Here is a 19220-nt window from a genome sequence, read left to right on the forward strand (position 1 = left end):
GGATTTCCCTCTCCATATCCGTTGGAGTTGGAGTGGCAGTGGAAGTGGAGAAGTTGAGAAAGAAGAACGGATAGTGTTGACATAACGGAAAAGTTAGTTGCCATCGGCAGGAAAATCAGCATCTTCCTACGTTGACTTGTACGAAAGGTGGCGCCTCAGGAGAATCATCAAAATTTCATCAACACAGTTCCCATCTATTTTCCACGGGTAAAGAAAAGAGCGTGGTAATTTCATTTTTTCGTACTCCGACATGATATTGAGGTTACGTAGTTGATGATTAACAACATCAACAAGCGGTCTCAACATTCATTATATACCATTTCTCATTTTTGTTAAACTAAACAAAGTTTAATGAATGCTTTCTCACGTCAATAGAGTCATCTACCGACCAACATAATGGTGAGTTGAATTTTGAATCATATTTTACTATTACAGATTAATCTTAAATAAGAACGATTGACTGACGGGCACGTAGTTATACGTCAGCACCGGTATTTGCATGATATGAGCCAACATATCGCCTACTCCGAGTGTATTACGAATAACAAATCAAATGTAAAATGTTGATATTTATCTCATAAATCTCGTTTTTTATTCTTTATTCACAAATTCTTCATATTTTAATGAAATTTAGGCGTCGAACGATGGAATCCCACCACCTACCATGCCTGGATTTCCACCTGCAGGATCAAGCTTGCCATCGGGATTTGTCCCTTCTATGATGCCAACTCCACCTTTTATATCTGCTCCGGTTATTCCACCGGGACCCCCAGGAATCATGCCTCCTCAGTTTACCATTCCACCCCCTGGATTTGGATTTCCAATTGCTGGCCCACCATCTACGGAACCTGGTGTTATAGGTATAGACTTTGATCAAATGAATTCCATGAAAATCAATTACCAGAATAAATAATATTCCACTGAACGAGTTATTATAAAGAAAAATAGGGTCGAATCAGATTTTATGAAATTATACCAATTTTTTCAGCAGCCGCTGCACCTCAAATAGCAACTACTGTTGTACCTCCGCCAGCTCCTTCAGCGAGTGATATAGCATTAGTTGATGGGTCTTCATCGTCAGACACGAAAAAGACTGAATGGACGGAACACAAAGCCCCAGACGGTCGTACGTATTATTATAATGCAGCAACGAAACAATCTCTGTGGGAAAAACCAGATGAACTCAAAACACCGACTGAATTGCTTCTGTCTCAATGTTCCTGGAAGGAATACAAATCTGAAAATGGAAAAGTATATTATCACAACGTTAATACAAAAGAATCGAGGTGGACGGTACCAAGTGAGCTGGAAGAACTTAAGAATCGGATCATAGCGGAGGAAGCGGCAGCTGCAGCCGCTGTCGCTGTTGCTAGTGCAACAAACACGTGAGTCCAATTCATTTTCATAATATGTTTTATTTAAATGATCTAACCAGTAATTCTCGTTTTCATTTAAAGAGGCTCAGTAGCTGTAACGATTCAACATCTATCTCCAAATCTTAACCCATCGATACCTCCTGCTGGCACTCCCGAAATAAGTGGGAAATCAGCTATAGAACAGGCAATGGCCGCGACACTAGCAGCAATTAACATTCCTACACCACCGGCCAAACACGATGAGGATAGTAACTCAACAAGAGACTCTGCTAATGGCAGTCGAACCAGCACGCCCGAACCAAAGATGCAGTTCAAGGACAAAAAAGAAGCAATTGAAGCTTTCAAGGATTTACTGAAAGAGCGAGATGTTCCTTCGAACGCAACATGGGAACAAGCTGTCAAAATGATTCAGAATGATCCACGATATCCTTCAATGAAAAAACTGAACGAGCGGAAACAGGCGTTCAATGCTTATAAAACTCAAAGACTCAAAGAAGAACGTGAACAGGAAAGACTCAGGTCAGTCTTCAACTTTGCATGATTTTCACTTTAGATACTGGTTCTCTTAAAACAATGTTTGACTGGGAATTGTTTTTCATATAATACGAAACTAAGAGATATTTTTGTATAAATGAAGCAACGCAAATAGAAGAAATGATGCTTCCAAAAACTCACGAATTTTTTTCGTCCCCAGAGTAAAAAAAGCAAAAGAAGACTTGGAACAATTTCTTTTGGATCACGATAAAATGACGAGCACCACCAAATACTACAAGTGCGAAGAAATGTATGGAAATCTTGAAGTTTGGCGTTCTGTTGGCGACTCCGATCGTCGAGACATCTACGAAGATGTCGTTTTTAATCTGGCCAAACGAGAAAAAGAAGACGCAAAACAGTTGAAAAAGAGAAACACCAAAAGACTTGCTCAAGTAAATCTACTTGCATCACATTAAACTTCTACAAAAATCTAAATTGTATAATATCACGATAATGAGTTATTTATTTTTCCCCGGCAACACTGCAGGTTTTAGATACTATGACTGAAGTCAATCATCGAACGACGTGGCAGGAAGCACAGGCTGCCCTGTTGCAACACTCAGCCTTCGGTGAAGATGCTGATCTTCTAGAAATGGACAAGGAGGATGCACTCCTCGTTTTTGAAAACCATATAAGGCAGTTGGAAAAAGACGAAGAAGAAGAGAAAGAACGAGAAAAAAAGAGGAAAAAGCGACAAGAGAGAAAAAATCGTGACGGCTTCATTGTAAGTTTTTACTTTTTGATATTTTGGCAAAGAATTATCGTAAAACAATTGAGTATTGCACACTCAAAAGGGAGAATTTCTCGATAAAAGAAACCTTTTCACTACTACAAAAGAAATTTTTAAACGTGCGTATTTCAACAAATACATTTCTTTGCAGAGCCTATTAGACGAACTGCATGAGCAAGGAAAACTAACTTCTATGTCTCTTTGGGTCGAACTCTATCCGATGCTCTCAGCAGACTTGCGCTTCTCAGCGATGTTGGGTCAGCCCGGTTCAACGCCACTTGATCTGTTCAAGTTTTACGTAGAAGATCTTAAATCCCGTTTCCACGATGAAAAGAAGATAATTCGAGAAATATTAAAAGACAAAAATTTCGAAGTTCAGGTCAACACGAGTTTCGAAGAATTTGCAACAGTAGTTTGTGAGGATCGAAAATCCGCTACACTAGATGCTGGAAATGTAAAACTCACGTACAACTTATTATTAGAAAAAGCCGAAGCTCGAGAAAAAGAACGGGTAAAGGAAGAAACGCGTAAATTCAAAAAACTGGAAATCGGGTTCAAGACTTTACTGAAGAATCTTGAAGTCGATTATCAAATGTCATGGGAAGAAACGAGAGCGAAGATAGCAGATGAAGTTGACTTTGAGGCAATTACTCTCGAAAGTGAAAGAGTCCGAATATTCAAAGAATATCAGCACGAACTCGAAGAAAGCTGCAGTCACCATCATATACGTAGCAAGAAGAAGAAAACTAAAAAACCGAAGAGAAAATCACGATCGCGTTCCCACAGCGTAAGTTTTTTGTTCCAACTTTTTTCCTCTGATCTCCCACGGCAAATTTATTTATTCAGACACGGTGAAAACGAGCAGGGAAAATGAACAAAAATAATTCGAGCTTCTGCCAGTTCTAATCGAACATTTTTATCTCAGGAGTCTGAGGGTAGTGAGAAGGGAATGAAGAAAAAACGACACAAATCGAGGTCTCCTAGCATCCCAAGTAAATCAGATAGTTCGGAATCTGATTGCAGAAAATCTAAAAGAAAGAAGATGAAGAAAAAACGAGGACGAAGTCATTCGGTGAGTTAGACACCAATTGAAATTAAGCATGGACTAGGATTTTCGTCCTTCACGTCTGGTGAATTTCCAGATTAATTAAAAAGTGCAAATCTCAGAGAATCTCACTTTATAAAAGAAATAACTTAAACTTATTTAGGATCAATACAAACTATTTCGTTCATCTGAAACATCATTGGTAGTCCGTCTTATTCAATGCAAAGCTACAAATGTTTGGTTTTCGTATCTCTATTATTATTACTTTATCTGTGTTTTTTACCATAGCGATCACACTCGAGATTACCGTCGTCGGAGGAATCGCCGGAACGCAGAAAAAAAGAGGAAAAGTACCGACGACTCTCAGGTCACAGTGAAAGCGGACCAATCGACAATCACGAGCATCATGAACTTTCTGAAGATGAGCTTGAAAAACAGAGAGATCAATTGTTGCGTGAATTACAAATGCAACAAGAAGATAATTGAATTATTGCCGATTGTATTCTTCCTCCAGTAATATTACAGCTATTCTTACTCGTATCCAAGGCACAATGTGTCCTGGAAATAAAGAAGGAATTTTTAAATATTCAGAATCGGAAAGCATTCTCAACAATAAATCGATCATGTCGAATAAAGGAAAGTTCCATTTACAATTAATTTCGCCAGTTTCCTTGTTCCATCTAGTCAATTTCACTTCGTTTTCGGGTATGAGCGACCGGTAAAAACTTTCTTCCTCCCACCCCTCCCATGATCTTCGTACAAAGTGATTTGGACAGGTGTTTTTTCGAATTTTATTTTCAAAGAAGCTTTTACTCTATCGGCCGAAGAATCATTCAGACCGAAGATTTTATTGAAGCATTCAATAATACAGACATCTTATATGCGAATAACATTGCTTAATATTGTAATAATTTGGATTGAAGCAAAGTCGAGATAAACTATTCCGTATTGTTTGATGAAAAACAATAGTATCCCAAATTTACTAGGTCGATATCCGATTACCTATTCACTACATCACTCATGTCTCAACGATCGTAGAATACAAATACAGTTACACGGGAACATTATGGGAATTTCCTCATTAGCGTATAATAATAATGTCGATGTCGGACATGAAATCTTATTGGCAGTTTTCTCTTTTAGAGTTGGTTGCTATTTAACTTGAACACGTATCTTCAATCCCCGCAACCAAAATGGAGCATGAAGTAGTTGGAATGCTTTAAAAATTTTGCAGTCGCCCGATTACCAATACTCTACCTTAAACACATGATTTTCTTTGCAATTTGAGTCCCGTTAACTTATCTTTATTAAAAATAAAACTATAACGCTTGAATTATTGACATCGATATTAGGAAATCGGAAACGTAAGTTCCGAAAAAATACGTGCTATGCTCATTCGTGTCCCGAATAAGTGTAAAAATTGTTATAAAACATTGAATCAATGGAAAACGCGTTCAGTCAGTAAAAAGTTCTGTATATGAGTATCTCCTACACGGATTACGTCGCAAGCAAATAATTGAAACCTCCTTATTCGTTTTTTCAACACAGCCAATCGTGGATTTTTATATTTTTCCCAACGATCTATGGTCTAGAAAAAAAAACTAGATAATACGGAAGTCTTTTAAACGTATGGCGGCTTGTGGTCGAGGTTCCATATGGCCTTAAAATGATAAAGTGAATTGAAATACTAGAAAATGTAATTTCTGCGATTTTTTATAACAACTGCAATGAGCCAAATCATCGGTTCTTGGAAAAAAAAGTCTAGACTATCAGAGAAATTAATCTTTGATAACGAAAGTATTCTCCATCACTATTTATATTTTTTGAAGACTCTTGAATCTCAAAATTAACCTTTTCTTGGGATATTCTGTATTTTCTGAAATCTGCTGCCAATATATCACTATCGAATATATGTCTCGAATTATAAGATTTCGATAGTATACGACGACATCGCAAAAATCGAACTATTCCAGCGTTCTAATTTGAGTTTCCCTTATAAACTTTATCTCTTTGCATTTTTATATGTCTTCTGGAGAGAACACCGACTGTATCTTTCTTGTTGTAATATCTATCTCATGAAATTGAAAATGCACGAACCAACAGCAGACACCTTACAGTTCTGTAGTCATGTGTGACGTTAGAGTTTGGACTCTAGTAGCATTGCAGCTTTTACATAGAACATGATCGTCTAAGGGGTAGCAGCGATGTCCTTCAGAGTCCGAGGACAAAACGAGGCCGCAATCTTCGCATTTGTAACAGTGAGTGTGGAAACTTCTGTCCAAAGCCACAACTCGAACTGTTTCATCCTGTCCTGGTTCTGGCATGATGGGTAGCTTGCAAACACAGCAACGCGGTGCAAATTTCCTTGAAGATAACAAGATCATCATTCAATGTTTGTTATTATAAGTGGCGCGAGTTTCTGAAACTCCTGAAACTTCATCAGTTTTCAATTTTTCGTCATGAATTTCAACCCAAATCCAAGTCAATAAAAATTTAAACAAAATAGGAAAAATGATTAAATGACGTGATAAGCAGCGAACTTACTTGTTGAAGCACTGGATGCAATGTATCTGGTTGGTCGCGTCGACTGTAAACGGAATACCATCAAGACTTTGTCCACATAAAACGCAAGTGAAGCATGATGGGTGATATGGTTTGCCAGTGGCTCGTAATATCCTGTCAAGAATCGGTCGAGCACAAACGGAACATTTTTCCAGGGTGTTCAGATAGTCTTCCTCGCAGTATGGCTTCGCCTCGAGTGAATAAAACGATTTTCCTTGCAAATTAACTTTGCATACGAAGCAACAGAAACATTTGATGTGGAAAACTTTATCCATAGCTGAACATCCATTTCCCTCCCCCTCCACTTTCTCGTCGCAATGTGCACAAATGCCATATATATCACTTTCTTCTTGAGCATCTTCCATTCCTTGGACCAAGAGGTCAGTCAGTGCATCGACCTGCGGATTCGAGAATAATATAAAAATACATATATCACTAGATTTTACTCGTACATGTACTTCAATCCCAATCAACTGGAAATAGCTGTGAGAAAAACTACGAACATAAAAAGCCATTAATTACAACTAAAAAAAATCCCTCTGTGATCATACAAAATGTGAAATTCAACTTCTTATATAAAATTGACATTCGATCTCGTACAGATTTCCAAAGAAATGATTTAAATACGATTTTTTCGTTATATTTTACGTCTGGAGCATCCCTAATGGCCAAGTGGAATCTCTAATTTATTTTGTCGCAGAGCACCACCAATAATGAAGCGAAATACATGAAGAAATTACCTCCTTGACGGGTGAAATTTTGCTCTGCGGTTGAGTCGATGTAGCCGAACCATAACCAGAGTATATGGAATAATTGCATGACAGCTGTGACGATGGTCGTGGATTAATAGGCTCGTATATCGATTCGTACGTCGAGCTCGACTGTGAGTCAGGCCCATAAATATCACTCGGATAACTTTTTGATAGATCATCCGATTGATAAGTCGCACGTCTGAGTTCGCTGTAACTGGATGATACTGGACTAGGAGGTGGTGGCAGTTCTTCAGGAGGGGGTGGGAAGGTATTGCCAGTTACGCCAACTGTATATTCTGCTGGCTCTGGTGGCGGTGGCAAGTCTTCTGAAAATCATAAATTTTAAAGTCGTAACTATTATCACTAACACATAAGTGTAAATGAGTCTTTAATCATGTAATATTCTTGTAAGCTCACCGTTGTTATCGGTAGCAGGAATGTTGCTATAAGTATTTTCAGATTTGCGATTCCACTGAATATTACTGTAAATCAAATCTTTGCCATTGTTGACAAGAGCAGGCTGAAGAATGGGAGGCGTGGGTTCAACATTACTATAAACAGCATTGTTTATAGGTCTCTTGGACCTTTGATCATGCAAATCTTGTAACGACGGAATGTTTCCCATTTGTTTCTGTTGAATGTTGGAATAAAAATGCTTATCGTCATAATCGTACTTCATCGCGAATCCATCGTGAGGCTCATTCGTGTAAAATGTTTCATTGCTGTTATAAAATTTTGAATTTTCACAGCCATTTTTGAGGGGTACGTTCGACGAATGAGGGTTTTCATTTTTCAATGAACCCCCTGATGGTACATACGGACTCGGCGAATTTGTATAAAGATTAATAGGCGTTTTATTTGTCCCACTATTGTCCAACAAAGTACTGTATGATGGAAGGGACGGAGCCTTTATCGTATAACTTTGTGGTACCTATAAAAATATTGGCAATTATTAGATCAGTATAATCATGATAGAGCCTGCCATGATGCAACAGTATGCAGCTTTTTCAAAAGTCTTTTTTCAGAATTTCTTCAAACTCTGTAATTATTGTAATCACCTTCCATAAATTCACAATATTTCACATAAGATATTAATTCTAGTATCAAAGACAAATCACAATTACTTGCATTGAATCTAAAATTGCATAAATCTACTCACTTCAGGCTGAGATTTTTTTGGTTTTGGGGGTACAGCAGGACCGATTTTCTTTCCAATTTTCATCTCATTGTTGGAGCTATCAGATGGATTGTTTATTTGTAAATCTGCAATTTGTTTCTCCAAATTTCTGGTAGCTGCCATTATTCTGAAACCCATAAAAAATGATTTCATATAAGTTTGAAAAATAAAACATCAATGAGGGATATTAATTTTGGGAAGCAAATAGAGAAAAAAATTGAGTACTGATATTAATATTATACATTTGATATGATTTTTGCAGTAAATCTGATTCTACTTATGAATTATCTTTTTGTCTTCAATGTCAACTATTCGATAGGATTTTTTATGGAAAACCTGTCTTATTGTCAAATATTTCCAGTGAGATTACCGAACAATGAGAAATACACTTTGAGCTGTGATGTGTGAATCAGAAATGGATGACTAATAACTGACAGTGACAGTAATAATGGCGCTGACAGCCGAGGAAAGCACGGTCAAACGAAATAGCATTTCGCATGACGTTATGGAACATATCAATTTCGTTTCGTATAGAAACTAAAAATCAAAGAAATATTAAATAAAAGTAAGAATCTGTAAAGTGAGAATCGTAACCTGGCTAGGGCAATTTCCCCAATGCGTAGAATATTTTTAGAAATAAAATTATGTGTGGAAAATGAGTTTTTAATTACCGTACGTTTATTTTACTCCAATCCGCACGTAGGAACAACACTTATTCTGCACCGAAAATTTATGATCAATCAACTCGTGCAATCGTACCAGTACTGTCAAAAGCAGTCAAAAGTTCTATATGTTTTGTTGTACCGTCTGAAGTAGGTTGAAGTCTGAAGCGTCTGAAGTACTGAGATCGTGGGGGTGGTGGCTGACTGGGGTGACCACAAACAATGAAACGTGAAGACCAACTGCACAACGCTGTATTTTGCCAAAATTCACGCATTTTTCCTTCTTACCACCAGTGCTGAATGCGTCGCTGTCATAGCTAATGTTTTTTGTGGATCAGTACGACAGGGATATAGCTATTCTCCCTCAAGCCCCTCAAATCGAGAGTCATGCATATATGCGCGCAGTTGCCATAAGATTGAGTGACATAACCTTGTATATTGTCTCAATGTCTCAATAATATCAAGCACGTGTCATTTGTGGATTTTCTGGTATCCGCGAGATCTTTGTAGTGTCAAGTGGAATTTTTATCATGACTACCAATTCTTGTGTGGTTCCAACGTGCAACACGGGATGTAAATCTATAAAAGAAAAACGATCGGTGTTTAAAGTTCCATCGAACATCGAACTCCGTAAAAAATGGATCGCGGCAATTCCGGGGATTATCGATCTGATGCCGTCACAATTTGTGTGCGAAAAACACTTCCTCGAATGTTATATACGAAAAAAATGGACGAAATGTGACTCGGATGGTCGAGTTATTGCAGAAGTAAATGCATTGTCCATTATATTTATTTAATGACGCTAAAGCTGCAACGTTGAAATCCTACAACGAAATGAACGAAAAAAACATTTTGCAATTTAACAAATTTGTTCCTTCCCTAATTTGCAATTCTCCAATTTTGATCCCTGCCCAATTTGCAATTGGTAGTTTTTCAACCTACAAATGATTCGTGAAATAAAAAATTGGTGAATCACAAATGTTTTTTTTCATTTATTTCTTTGGACTCCAATGTTGCCACTCCTCATAGTAATTTTTCTTGGTAGTTCTAACATTTCTAACTTTTCATGATGGGACGTTTACCTAGTGTAATAATTTCTATTAAATGCTCATTCAAGGCGTCGTATTCACATGCTCAACTTGATCCAATGGCAGTACCTTCTGAATTTGACAATTCAATCAAGATGGAAAATGACTCTATCACTGAGTATTCCTCTCCTATAGAAAAGCAAATAAATGTGGAACACAACTACTGCTCTTGGGAAGAAAAATCTATTGTTCATAAAGCAGATCACCCAATGAATATAGCAATTGATACTTCAACGAATGAAGAAAAGGAATATCCAGTAAATAAGCCTTTAGATCTTGGAATACCCAAAAGCGATACACCGGTGATTCATCTTCCTCTGTCCACACAGTCCTTGACTATGAATTGCTCAATAATTAAGAATGAGAATGAAATTATAAATCCTCCTGTACAAGGTATGTATGAAAGTTTAGAAACTGTCATAATGGACAGTACATCAGGTATTTTCTATTGGAATTGAGCTGCTATCACTACTCTTGATATTAGTTACAGATGCTGTGAACTATTTATAACATTCATGAAAAAGTTGGCCAAACAAAGTTTTCATTCTTTTATATTGTTCTGTATTCATGACCAAAAAGCCAATTGCCTGGCTTAAAGATTGAAACACTACAATGCTATAGGGCAAAAGAGCACATGGAAAAAAAATAAATAAAAATGTTGAAACTTATTGTAGAATATGATTAAAAGTTTTGTAATTTGTAAAAAATCTAAGAATATTTCTAAAAATATGTGATTGAGTGCACAAACGAACTGATTTCTCATCTCAAATGTGTAACAAAGCAAACAAATTGTGGACTATTATATTTCATAAATTTCATTTTGCATAAATTGAAGTTTGCTTTCTCTTTACAGATGTTGAAAACAATAAAATTGTGAAGTCGGAAGCTTCGATTATTAAAAGCATTCAAGATCAACAGACTAAGAATGACAATACACCAGAAAAACATGACTGTCATTTTTACTTTTCAGAAGTCACTTTCATCTGTAAGTATCTCTTTTCAACAATTGGATGAAAAAATTGTAATAATGATTTAAGCTTTCCTCAGTTCGAACGGAGTTATTTTTATTTGTTGTTTCTCAAGGTACTACGGAAGGAACAATGGAATCCATTTCAATACCGAAACGTTGGGCTGTCTGTCAACTGATGACGGACAACTGCAGTGTTCTTCTCTCATACTATGTAACCAAGAGAGAAAATGGCGATAGTTTACCAGTCATGGAAAGAAATGTGAAGCTCAGCACCAACAAAGAGCTGCGTTATTATGTGTATGGGCGGGTTGTTGATGTTGGAGGATGGAGTCTCCCTCAAGTATTGAATGACGTAGGTTCATTGCCGCAAGCTTTGGAAAAGTTCAAAAATACAAATCTGTGCAACGGTCTTGGTGCCATTAACCATCATCATCTATCGTCGGATAATGTATTCAAGGATTACGTTGACCGATGGCATCACAAAAACTGTACTTTAATCTCGAAATTCAAGAGGTGCGCTCACTGCATAAAAATGAGAGGCGCAGTGTTGAAACGAGAGTTGAGATTAAAAACAGTAGGCCCCCCAAAGCGTATTAGTCAATCTTCCAACCCGATTGACCAAGCTAAATTGATTGCACTGCGAAAAAAAAATGCTTGTGAAAGACGAATGCATAATAGAGCTCAACAACGTATTCGTTCATTGACGAAGGCTTGAACGATGCATCAACCAAAAGCTATTATATTAGCTAACAGATGTTTGAAATGTCGTTCTCGTGGCTCAAGAAACTTTGTTTCAAGAAATAATTTCAGTCCCAAAACAAACGGACGGCGGTAATCAGTGCTACAAGGAATGATCGATTACAGCAGGGTGCCCATTTAGAGCGTTGAAAAAAGTGATCTTCCAAATATTTTTTTAACTGAAACAATATAATCTTTCCAAATCTTAAGCCCTCTGAATATTGTCGACATTTCACATTTACGATTTTTTTCCACAGTATGAACAACTGACAGAAGTCATACAAGTAAATCACTGAAACACCCTATTATTGAACGTTTCAATTAATTAAACAAATGGAGGCTTCTATTTTTGTACGAAACGAGAATACCAAGAAATGTCGACTGATACATTTTCAAACGACTGAAGGCTTTAATAAACTAATCAAAAATGAAAGGCCCTGAACTTCCACGAGTTTCAAAGGACCAGCGAGGTATTAGAAGGCCGCACAAATGAAAATGTTTGTAATAAAGTTACCAAATTTACACACAGTGTTATATCTGGTGGCTTTGAAAGCATACAAAACACTTGGCTCGAAACAGGTAATTTTCTTTCCACTCAATTTTTCCCCTTATGTCAACTTATCGTTCATTCCGAGATTAATGTATTTTTCCAATTTTCAAACTGTTGTAGGTCCCCTACAACTTTCTGCTACAAACTATATTTCTGTCATTCTAAAAAACCAGGAGGTTCAACTGCTTGAAGAAAGCAATCGTACTGACCATGACATTAGTTATTGACAATGAATGGAACAACGATGATAAGTTAATAAAAATTACTATGTTACGAAGAAATATGGTAGATAAGAGAAATCTGTATACTGTATATATTTGAAGAAATTTTTTAGGAACAAAATGAAGTTTCATTCATAAATTGAACATGCATTCTTCGATAATAAATTGGTTTGAAAAATCAAAGATGATTGATTAATACAATCGGATATTCGATTCAATATACAAAATCGTGCAACGCTGAGTGTTTGATATCGCTTGTAGATCTTGTAGAGAAGAACTGATATCAACCCTTTGTAATTTGAATTTGAAAAGTCATTGTTCGTTTCCGGTTCGATGATGAAATCGTTGTTAGGGCTCGGATGGAGGGATATAAAAGGTTGTAAACAGTACCACAAGTACAGGTTTTAAAATTACTGTGTATCTGAATACATGACTGTAGTGCTCAGCTCGGGTGTCAATGTACACTGACAGTACTGACACAAGCCTGTCCCACGCGTATATATTTTTATATATATAAGTATATGTTCATCATCAGTCGATAACTAATCGACAACTTTTAATTTGTCTCGCCATTTCTCGCCATACGATTTTAGTATTTTACCCACAGAGGTATTCGTGCAGTGATTCTGTTTCGTGCTATTTCATCAAAGCAAATTGGCGTGGAAGAAAGGTGACAAGAATAATCCTAGTTAGCTGCTGCTCTGTTCTTTGTGGGTTGCACCAATCGCGAACCAATATAACGAAGCACACGAATACATGCTCTGATACCAGCTGACACTTCGCCTAATATGTTAGTGAGGTTAGTGGATGATAATACAACACCACAGGAGAAGTCAGTACGAAAAAGTATCCTTCAGCCCTGACGGAATGACGTGTGTTGACAGTTGTAAATAATTGAAGCCTAAAAATGGAAAGTACAAACAAGGTAAAATATCGGCAGTAATATACACTAATGACTTATTAAGTTTTGAAAGATGATTTCATATTAGATGAATCAAGCAGTTAAGAATGGGTTCTCAATGACAGTGCTGCTATATAAGCTAAAAAAACAGTTTTTAATTTGAGAAATTCAAAAGTGTGCAAAACTCATTTTTCTTCTGTAACAAATAAATGTTTCATTATACAAATGACTGGGAGAGTACAGACTGAATAGAAATTATGCCCTCAAGACCGTGACTTGTCAATTGAAAAAATGTTTTTAAGTTAATTCCTCCCATATCATAGTAGCACAACTGAAAACATTCATGAATCTCTTATTTTGTATCAAACTGCGTAATAAAAACAATGACAAAACATTGAAAATGTTTTTTATTGAGTGCATTATAGTTACAGAATATGAATAATAAATTGTGAATTATACAGGAAGGAGAAAGCAATCAGGATGATTCAGACTCTGAAGTAGACGAAATAGAGCCGAGACTAAAATATGTTAGAATGCAGAATGATCTGAAGGGGATATTGCAAAATGACGCTGCAAGCTGCATAGCTGTTCACCCAAAAGTATGAGCAGTTGTTTCAAAAACTTTTTCAACGAGTATCAGTCTGGCATGAATGAATTTCATCTTTGCTATTTTCAGTTTTTGTGTCTCGGCTCACATTGGGGTATGATTCACCTTCTTGATCATCAAGGGAACAACATTGAATCTATCACGTTGCAAGCTCACTCGGTTGCTGTGAACCAAATATCTATAGACCGTAAAGGCGATTTCATTGCATCTTGCAGTGATGATGGCAAAGTTTTTATTCGAGGCCTTTACAATGGAGACAACAATCACAATATGAGTCTTGGTCGTCTGGTCAAGAGTGTGGCCATTGATCCAGGATACTACAAAGGCGGAAGCAACAGAAGATTCATCACAGGTTTTATTTTATTGCAATTCGTTTACAAATTGAGTTAAACCTTGAAGACAATTTGAATACTATTTAGAGAATAGAGAAATAGCGAGATTTTAGGCTCAATTTATTTTTATCACGATTTCTAACAACGCTGATAGAAAACTGACACAGAAAAATTTCTAGTTGACAAATTTTTGTTCGGGTGGAAGACGCGGATTTCGTTAACTTATAATTTGGATAACCTTTTGATTCACATTTTCTAATAGTCTCATCTCAATGTTCTCTTCAGGTGATGACAAACTCGTTCTGTACGAGAAAACTTTTCTATCTCGTATGAAACTAACAGTTCTATGCGAAGCCGAAGGCGGCGTACGATCGATCGCTTGGACAAGTCAATTTGTTGCCTGGGCCTCGGACACTGGAGTACGTGTTTATGATTTAAACGCCCGATGTTCTCTGGGCTTAATAAAATGGTCACGATCTCTCGAGTAAGTCACTCTCTGTTTTTCTGTCTACAATTCTTCGTTTGAAAATATATCAAATCTACAATGCTGATAGTTCAGCAAATACTATCTTACTACAGACACTTGTATGAGCTTAAATTGATTATTGTTCCATTAAATTTTATTTAGTGCTCCACCGGAACACTATCGTTGCAACCTACGCTGGTCAGGAGATTGGACTCTTTTGATTGGTTGGGTAGACGTAGTTCGCATCTGCCAAATACGAAAGAGGTCAAGTCAGGAGATGGTGAATCGGGATTTGCCAGAGTACATTGTCGATCCAGGTACGAAAACCGTAATTTTCGAAACCGTATTAGTTCGGCTTCCCAAAAGCATTTCAATATCATAACATTTTATTCGAAACACGTTTTGATTTTCGAATTACATTTGAATTGGCAAACATCTTATAAAAATGTTACTGGAAAGTTTGAATGCAACAGTTACCATGATAATAAAAAATTGGAATGTGTTTATAATAATTATTTTTATGATTTTTTTTCTCGGGAACCAGTATCGACTTTTCAAGTGGACTTTTACATTTCCGGTATCGCACCCCTGGGGAATCAACTGGTGCTACTGGGATGCCTCAAAGAGCTTGACGATGATAAAAAAAGTCAACGTCCGACCCTCCATATAGTAGAGCCTAAATATCAGGACTTTTTCCCTGTGTGCGCAAATTTTTTAACTCTGAGAGGATACAAGGAGTACAGTTGTAACGATTATCATTTGGATTGTTTAACAGAAGAAAATAGGCAAGTACAATTAAGATGAGAAGAGTAAGAAAAATCGGTGTAAGTGATGTGGAAAGTAAGAGTATGAAATTCTTTCAGATTTTTCATCGTAAGTCCCAAAGACATCGTAATTGCTAGTCTGTATGATGCTGATGACAGAATAGAGTGGCTCTTGAGCCACGGTAAATATGAACAAGCCCTCGAGGCGGTCACAAACAACGGAGGAAGAGATTGCAAGAGGCATTCTTTGATTGTCGTGGGACGTGTTTATCTCGATCATTTATTAGCAAGCGGGAAATACGTTGAGGCGGGAAAATTGTGTCTCAAAGTTTTGGGACGAGACAAAAAATTATGGGAAGAAGAGGTAAACATTCGCATGGATTAAAAATTCGTAAAACTGTGACAAAAATTTGATTCAAAAGATACCACCACCCATGCTCTCAGGTTTATAAATTCGCTCGAGTTCATCAGCTACGCTCAATATCGTCGTACCTGCCACGAGGAGACATCACCCTCGATCCTCTCATTTACGAAATGGTTTTATACGAATATCTGAAAATGGATCCACCCGGATTTCTACAACTAGTGAAAGAGTGGTCTCCTAAATTGTACACGATCGCAGCAGTCGTTAACGGAGTCCTCGAACATCTTCCTGTACACACTCAACACCAAAGTGTCCTACTCGAAGCGTTAGCTATTCTGTACAGCCACGATGGGAAATATGACAAAGCCCTTGCGATGTATCTCAAATTACGTCATAAGGATGTCTTCCAATTGATACAAAGGCATCAATTGCACAACATCGTTTATGATATGATCGAAGGACTGATGGACCTTGACGCAAGCCGCGCGATCCAGTTTTTTTTAGATCGCGTCCCCTCGGAATTGGTCGTTGAAAAGCTGAAAAATAATCATCGTTACTTGTACCTCGTGAGTATTGCTTATTTTTAATGACTTCGCGGAAGCAGGTGTTTCGTGACGAACCATTCTGTGTTTGTCGAAAAAATATTCAATTTTTTTTTGTAGACACGTCAGAATATCTTATTAACGCAGTTGCCTCGCTAAATTCATTTAGAATTTGGCAAGTAGTGACGCAGTAGCTTGACAACAATTAATTTTCTGAATTTTCAACTTTATCATCAGAAAATAGTCTGATGAGTTAACGACCGTTACGTTCGATGCTGTCAGTACCCCGCAATCTACATTTTCAAACTGCTGACTCGTTCAATGATTTTTTTACCATTTGTCTGTTGGTTTTACAAGTACCTTGACGAGCTTGACAAGAAAGATACGAAAGAGTCCAAAGGAAAATATCACGGCATGCTGGTACATCTGTACGTGGATTATGAACGAGACAAACTCCTCCCTCTTCTTCGTCGGTCGGATAATTATCCAATCCAGCAAGCTCTTGACATATGTAGCCAAAGAATGTTTTATCCGGAAATGGTTTATCTACTCGGTCGAATTGGAAATACATCGGAGGCTTTGGCTCTGATGACTCGTGAACTTAACGATATGGAAAGCGCTATTGCTTTTTGTCAAGAACACGACGATGAAGAATTGTGGAATGATCTCGTCAATTACTCTCTCAGCAAGTCTGGTAAGTGTATTGAAATTTGTATGGATCACGTGAAATATGTTCAATCTTTAATAATAAAAAAAATGTTTCTTATTCAAACTTTTATCGTTTGATCACAGAGAATATCACGTTCCTCCTGCAAAGAATCGGTACGTACGTAGATCCACGGTTGATGATCCAGAGGATCGAGCCATCCATGGAAATTCCAGGTCTAAAAAAAGCTCTAGTAAAAATGATGTGTGACTACAATTTGCAAGTGTCAGTTCAGGAAGGTTGCAAGAAAATCCTTTCAAACGATTATTTTAATCTTCACGAGAGACTCGTTGCTTCCCATCACAAAGGGATATTTATTGATGACGAGCAAATGTGCGGAGCATGCCATAGAAAAATAATTGTGCGAGGTACGTAAAAAACCCTTGTACCGACTTCTTGGAAATATAAATCTCTTCTTTTTTCTCAGATCCAAGAAATCTCGTCGTATTTGCCTGTAGACACTTGTTTCACGAGGATTGTGTGCCGAATTTGGAACAAGTAGTAAGCATTGAAGGAAACGAATAAAAAAGCCAAAAATAGGGGAATTTTATTTTAAAAATCTTCTGTTTTTCCAGGAAAATTGTGTCATTTGTAATCGTCAAAGGCCAGGAACAAGATTAGAGTCCCATACACAATGATACAGGTGAGAACCACCAGTTGAACCATAACCGTTTTCCGGTCATCTGTCTTTTGACACGTGCCATCGAGTACCACAAACATTGCCTAGCTTCAATTTATCTGAACCGCAAAGGCCTTAAAATGTTGAGCAGTAAGACCGATTACATCTTCTGGTTGTACTGAAATAACAAATCGTTTTTTTTCTTTGTTTCATTCGGCACGTGCTCTTGTGTATATGACGAAGTCATTTACCAATTAATATTGTCTCGATGTAATCAGCCAGTAGATTCTCCAACTCCGGTTGAGAAGCCAAATAACTCTTTTTCCGTATAATTCTTTTATGCTTGAAATTTTTTATATCAATTATAAAAAAAGAAATCCAAATAATTTCCCTGTTCACTTACTTTCTCATCAAAGTACATAGAAACGAGTTGCATATCACTCGTCCAAGTCTTCTTCAATGGTATTGCACCCGTACGCTCGCTAACCTTTCCCGAACTAGAGTTGACCGAGGTATAATTATAGTCTGGATAATCAGAGCTCTTCTGACTCAACATTCTTTCCTGATCCTCTTCCCATTCTTCTACGCTTTTCACAAATTCTTCGCTACTGATGTCCTTCAGTATCGTTCCCTCATCGATTCCATCGCTTTTTTCCAAGCTGTTCCTCTCTTGGAGCTCCCAGCTACGGGAATCTTCTGATTTTATATCATCATGTATTCCCTCAATTTGTTCCAGGCCTTCCACTCCTAATTCTGTGCTAGTGTCGTCCTCTGACATCGCATCCCTTAATTCACAATGTTTCTGTCACATTGCCCTCCATGATTTCAAGTTCAATATACCACAATAATTTAGCTTTGATTATCCTCGCGAACGTGAGAAATTGAATCATTCAATTAATCTAAATATTGTATCGAATCTGTGATTTACTCAGTACCTAAATATTGGTGATTTTTATTTCAGCTCGCGGGGAGAGCCCCTTGGCGATGGAAAATATCTGGAATTCAAACAAATCCTTGTATATATGTTCTGTCATAGTGTTTTTGTTTTCCATTATATATTCGATTTTTTTTTTAGAAGGCTTGAAATATCGATACGTATGAAACTGTGTAAAAAAAATATTTTTTTTTATATATACTTTTCACTCTTATATATTGTATTAGATCATAAATGCTCGCAAGAAAAAACAATGCTCACCAAGTGATTTTTTTTGCTGTGGAATAAATATAGAAACGTTATATGAACTTTGAGGCAACGAAAAAGAAAAAAATCATTTCAAGACGGCGATTCTTCAAGTAGGTGAGAATGAGTTTTCCCGGTTGGTGTGAACTCAAGATCGACGGTCCGCATAGCATGTATTACAGTTGCGTATAATTTGAGCCGTTTCTCCGATTGATAAATGATACTAAAATTTGCTTTCATTCTTTTCGTCATAAAATGAACAAAAAACGAATACACAAGCGTATACAAAGAGAAAATTTTGCATTTCTTACTACAGAAATACCTATGAAAATTC

At 37.1% G+C, this 19220-nt stretch overlaps 4 protein-coding genes across 9 annotated transcripts; 3 read left to right on the plus strand and 1 right to left on the minus strand.

Moving 5' to 3' along the window:
* The first annotated feature begins 227 nt into the window (after positions 1-227).
* Positions 228-4325, plus strand: Prp40 (pre-mRNA processing factor 40). Of its 2 annotated transcripts, none has more exons than XM_043422820.1 (9): positions 228-399; positions 635-860; positions 989-1385; positions 1458-1895; positions 2071-2302; positions 2398-2634; positions 2792-3427; positions 3566-3712; positions 3974-4325. In XM_043422820.1, exons 1-9 carry the CDS (start codon positions 397-399, stop codon positions 4169-4171), a joined length of 2514 nt encoding a protein of 837 aa, XP_043278755.1. In that variant the 5' UTR covers positions 228-396; the 3' UTR covers positions 4172-4325. The 2 variants fall into 2 exon arrangements, with proteins under 2 accessions (XP_043278755.1, XP_043278756.1); XM_043422821.1 differs by having other exon boundaries at positions 992-1385.
* Positions 4326-4492: 167 nt separating this feature from the next.
* Positions 4493-8992, minus strand: LOC122412874 (thyroid receptor-interacting protein 6). Of its 5 annotated transcripts, none has more exons than XM_043422823.1 (6): positions 8853-8992; positions 8159-8303; positions 7417-7930; positions 6988-7325; positions 6230-6645; positions 4493-6049 (listed from the first exon to the last, which is right to left on the minus strand). In XM_043422823.1, the coding sequence occupies exons 2-6, from the start codon at positions 8297-8299 to the stop codon at positions 5797-5799; spliced, it is 1662 nt and encodes a 553-aa protein (XP_043278758.1). In that variant the 5' UTR covers positions 8300-8303; positions 8853-8992; the 3' UTR covers positions 4493-5796. The 5 variants fall into 5 exon arrangements, with proteins under 5 accessions (XP_043278758.1, XP_043278757.1, XP_043278759.1 ...); XM_043422822.1 differs by having other exon boundaries at positions 8848-8989; XM_043422824.1 differs by lacking the exon at positions 8853-8992 and adding an exon at positions 8547-8656.
* A 162-nt stretch (positions 8993-9154) lies between these two features.
* On the plus strand, positions 9155-12588 carry LOC122412876 (uncharacterized). Its single transcript, XM_043422830.1, has 6 exons — positions 9155-9605; positions 9956-10319; positions 10780-10911; positions 11010-11789; positions 11892-12213; positions 12305-12588. The coding sequence occupies exons 1-4, from the start codon at positions 9369-9371 to the stop codon at positions 11609-11611; spliced, it is 1335 nt and encodes a 444-aa protein (XP_043278765.1). The 5' UTR covers positions 9155-9368; the 3' UTR covers positions 11612-11789; positions 11892-12213; positions 12305-12588.
* Positions 12589-13057: 469 nt separating this feature from the next.
* Positions 13058-18948, plus strand: lt (vacuolar protein sorting-associated protein light). The gene is made up of 13 exons (XM_043422818.1): positions 13058-13330; positions 13768-13905; positions 13983-14265; positions 14531-14729; positions 14874-15028; positions 15256-15496; positions 15575-15839; positions 15920-16405; positions 16739-17075; positions 17174-17455; positions 17515-17588; positions 17663-17730; positions 18668-18948. Exons 1-12 carry the CDS (start codon positions 13313-13315, stop codon positions 17723-17725), a joined length of 2541 nt encoding a protein of 846 aa, XP_043278753.1. The 5' UTR covers positions 13058-13312; the 3' UTR covers positions 17726-17730; positions 18668-18948.
* The last annotated feature ends 272 nt before the right edge of the window (positions 18949-19220 follow it).

The sequence above is a fragment of the Venturia canescens genome, chromosome 7 (assembly GCF_019457755.1).
Source record: "Venturia canescens isolate UGA chromosome 7, ASM1945775v1, whole genome shotgun sequence".
Taxonomy (NCBI): domain Eukaryota; kingdom Metazoa; phylum Arthropoda; class Insecta; order Hymenoptera; family Ichneumonidae; genus Venturia; species Venturia canescens.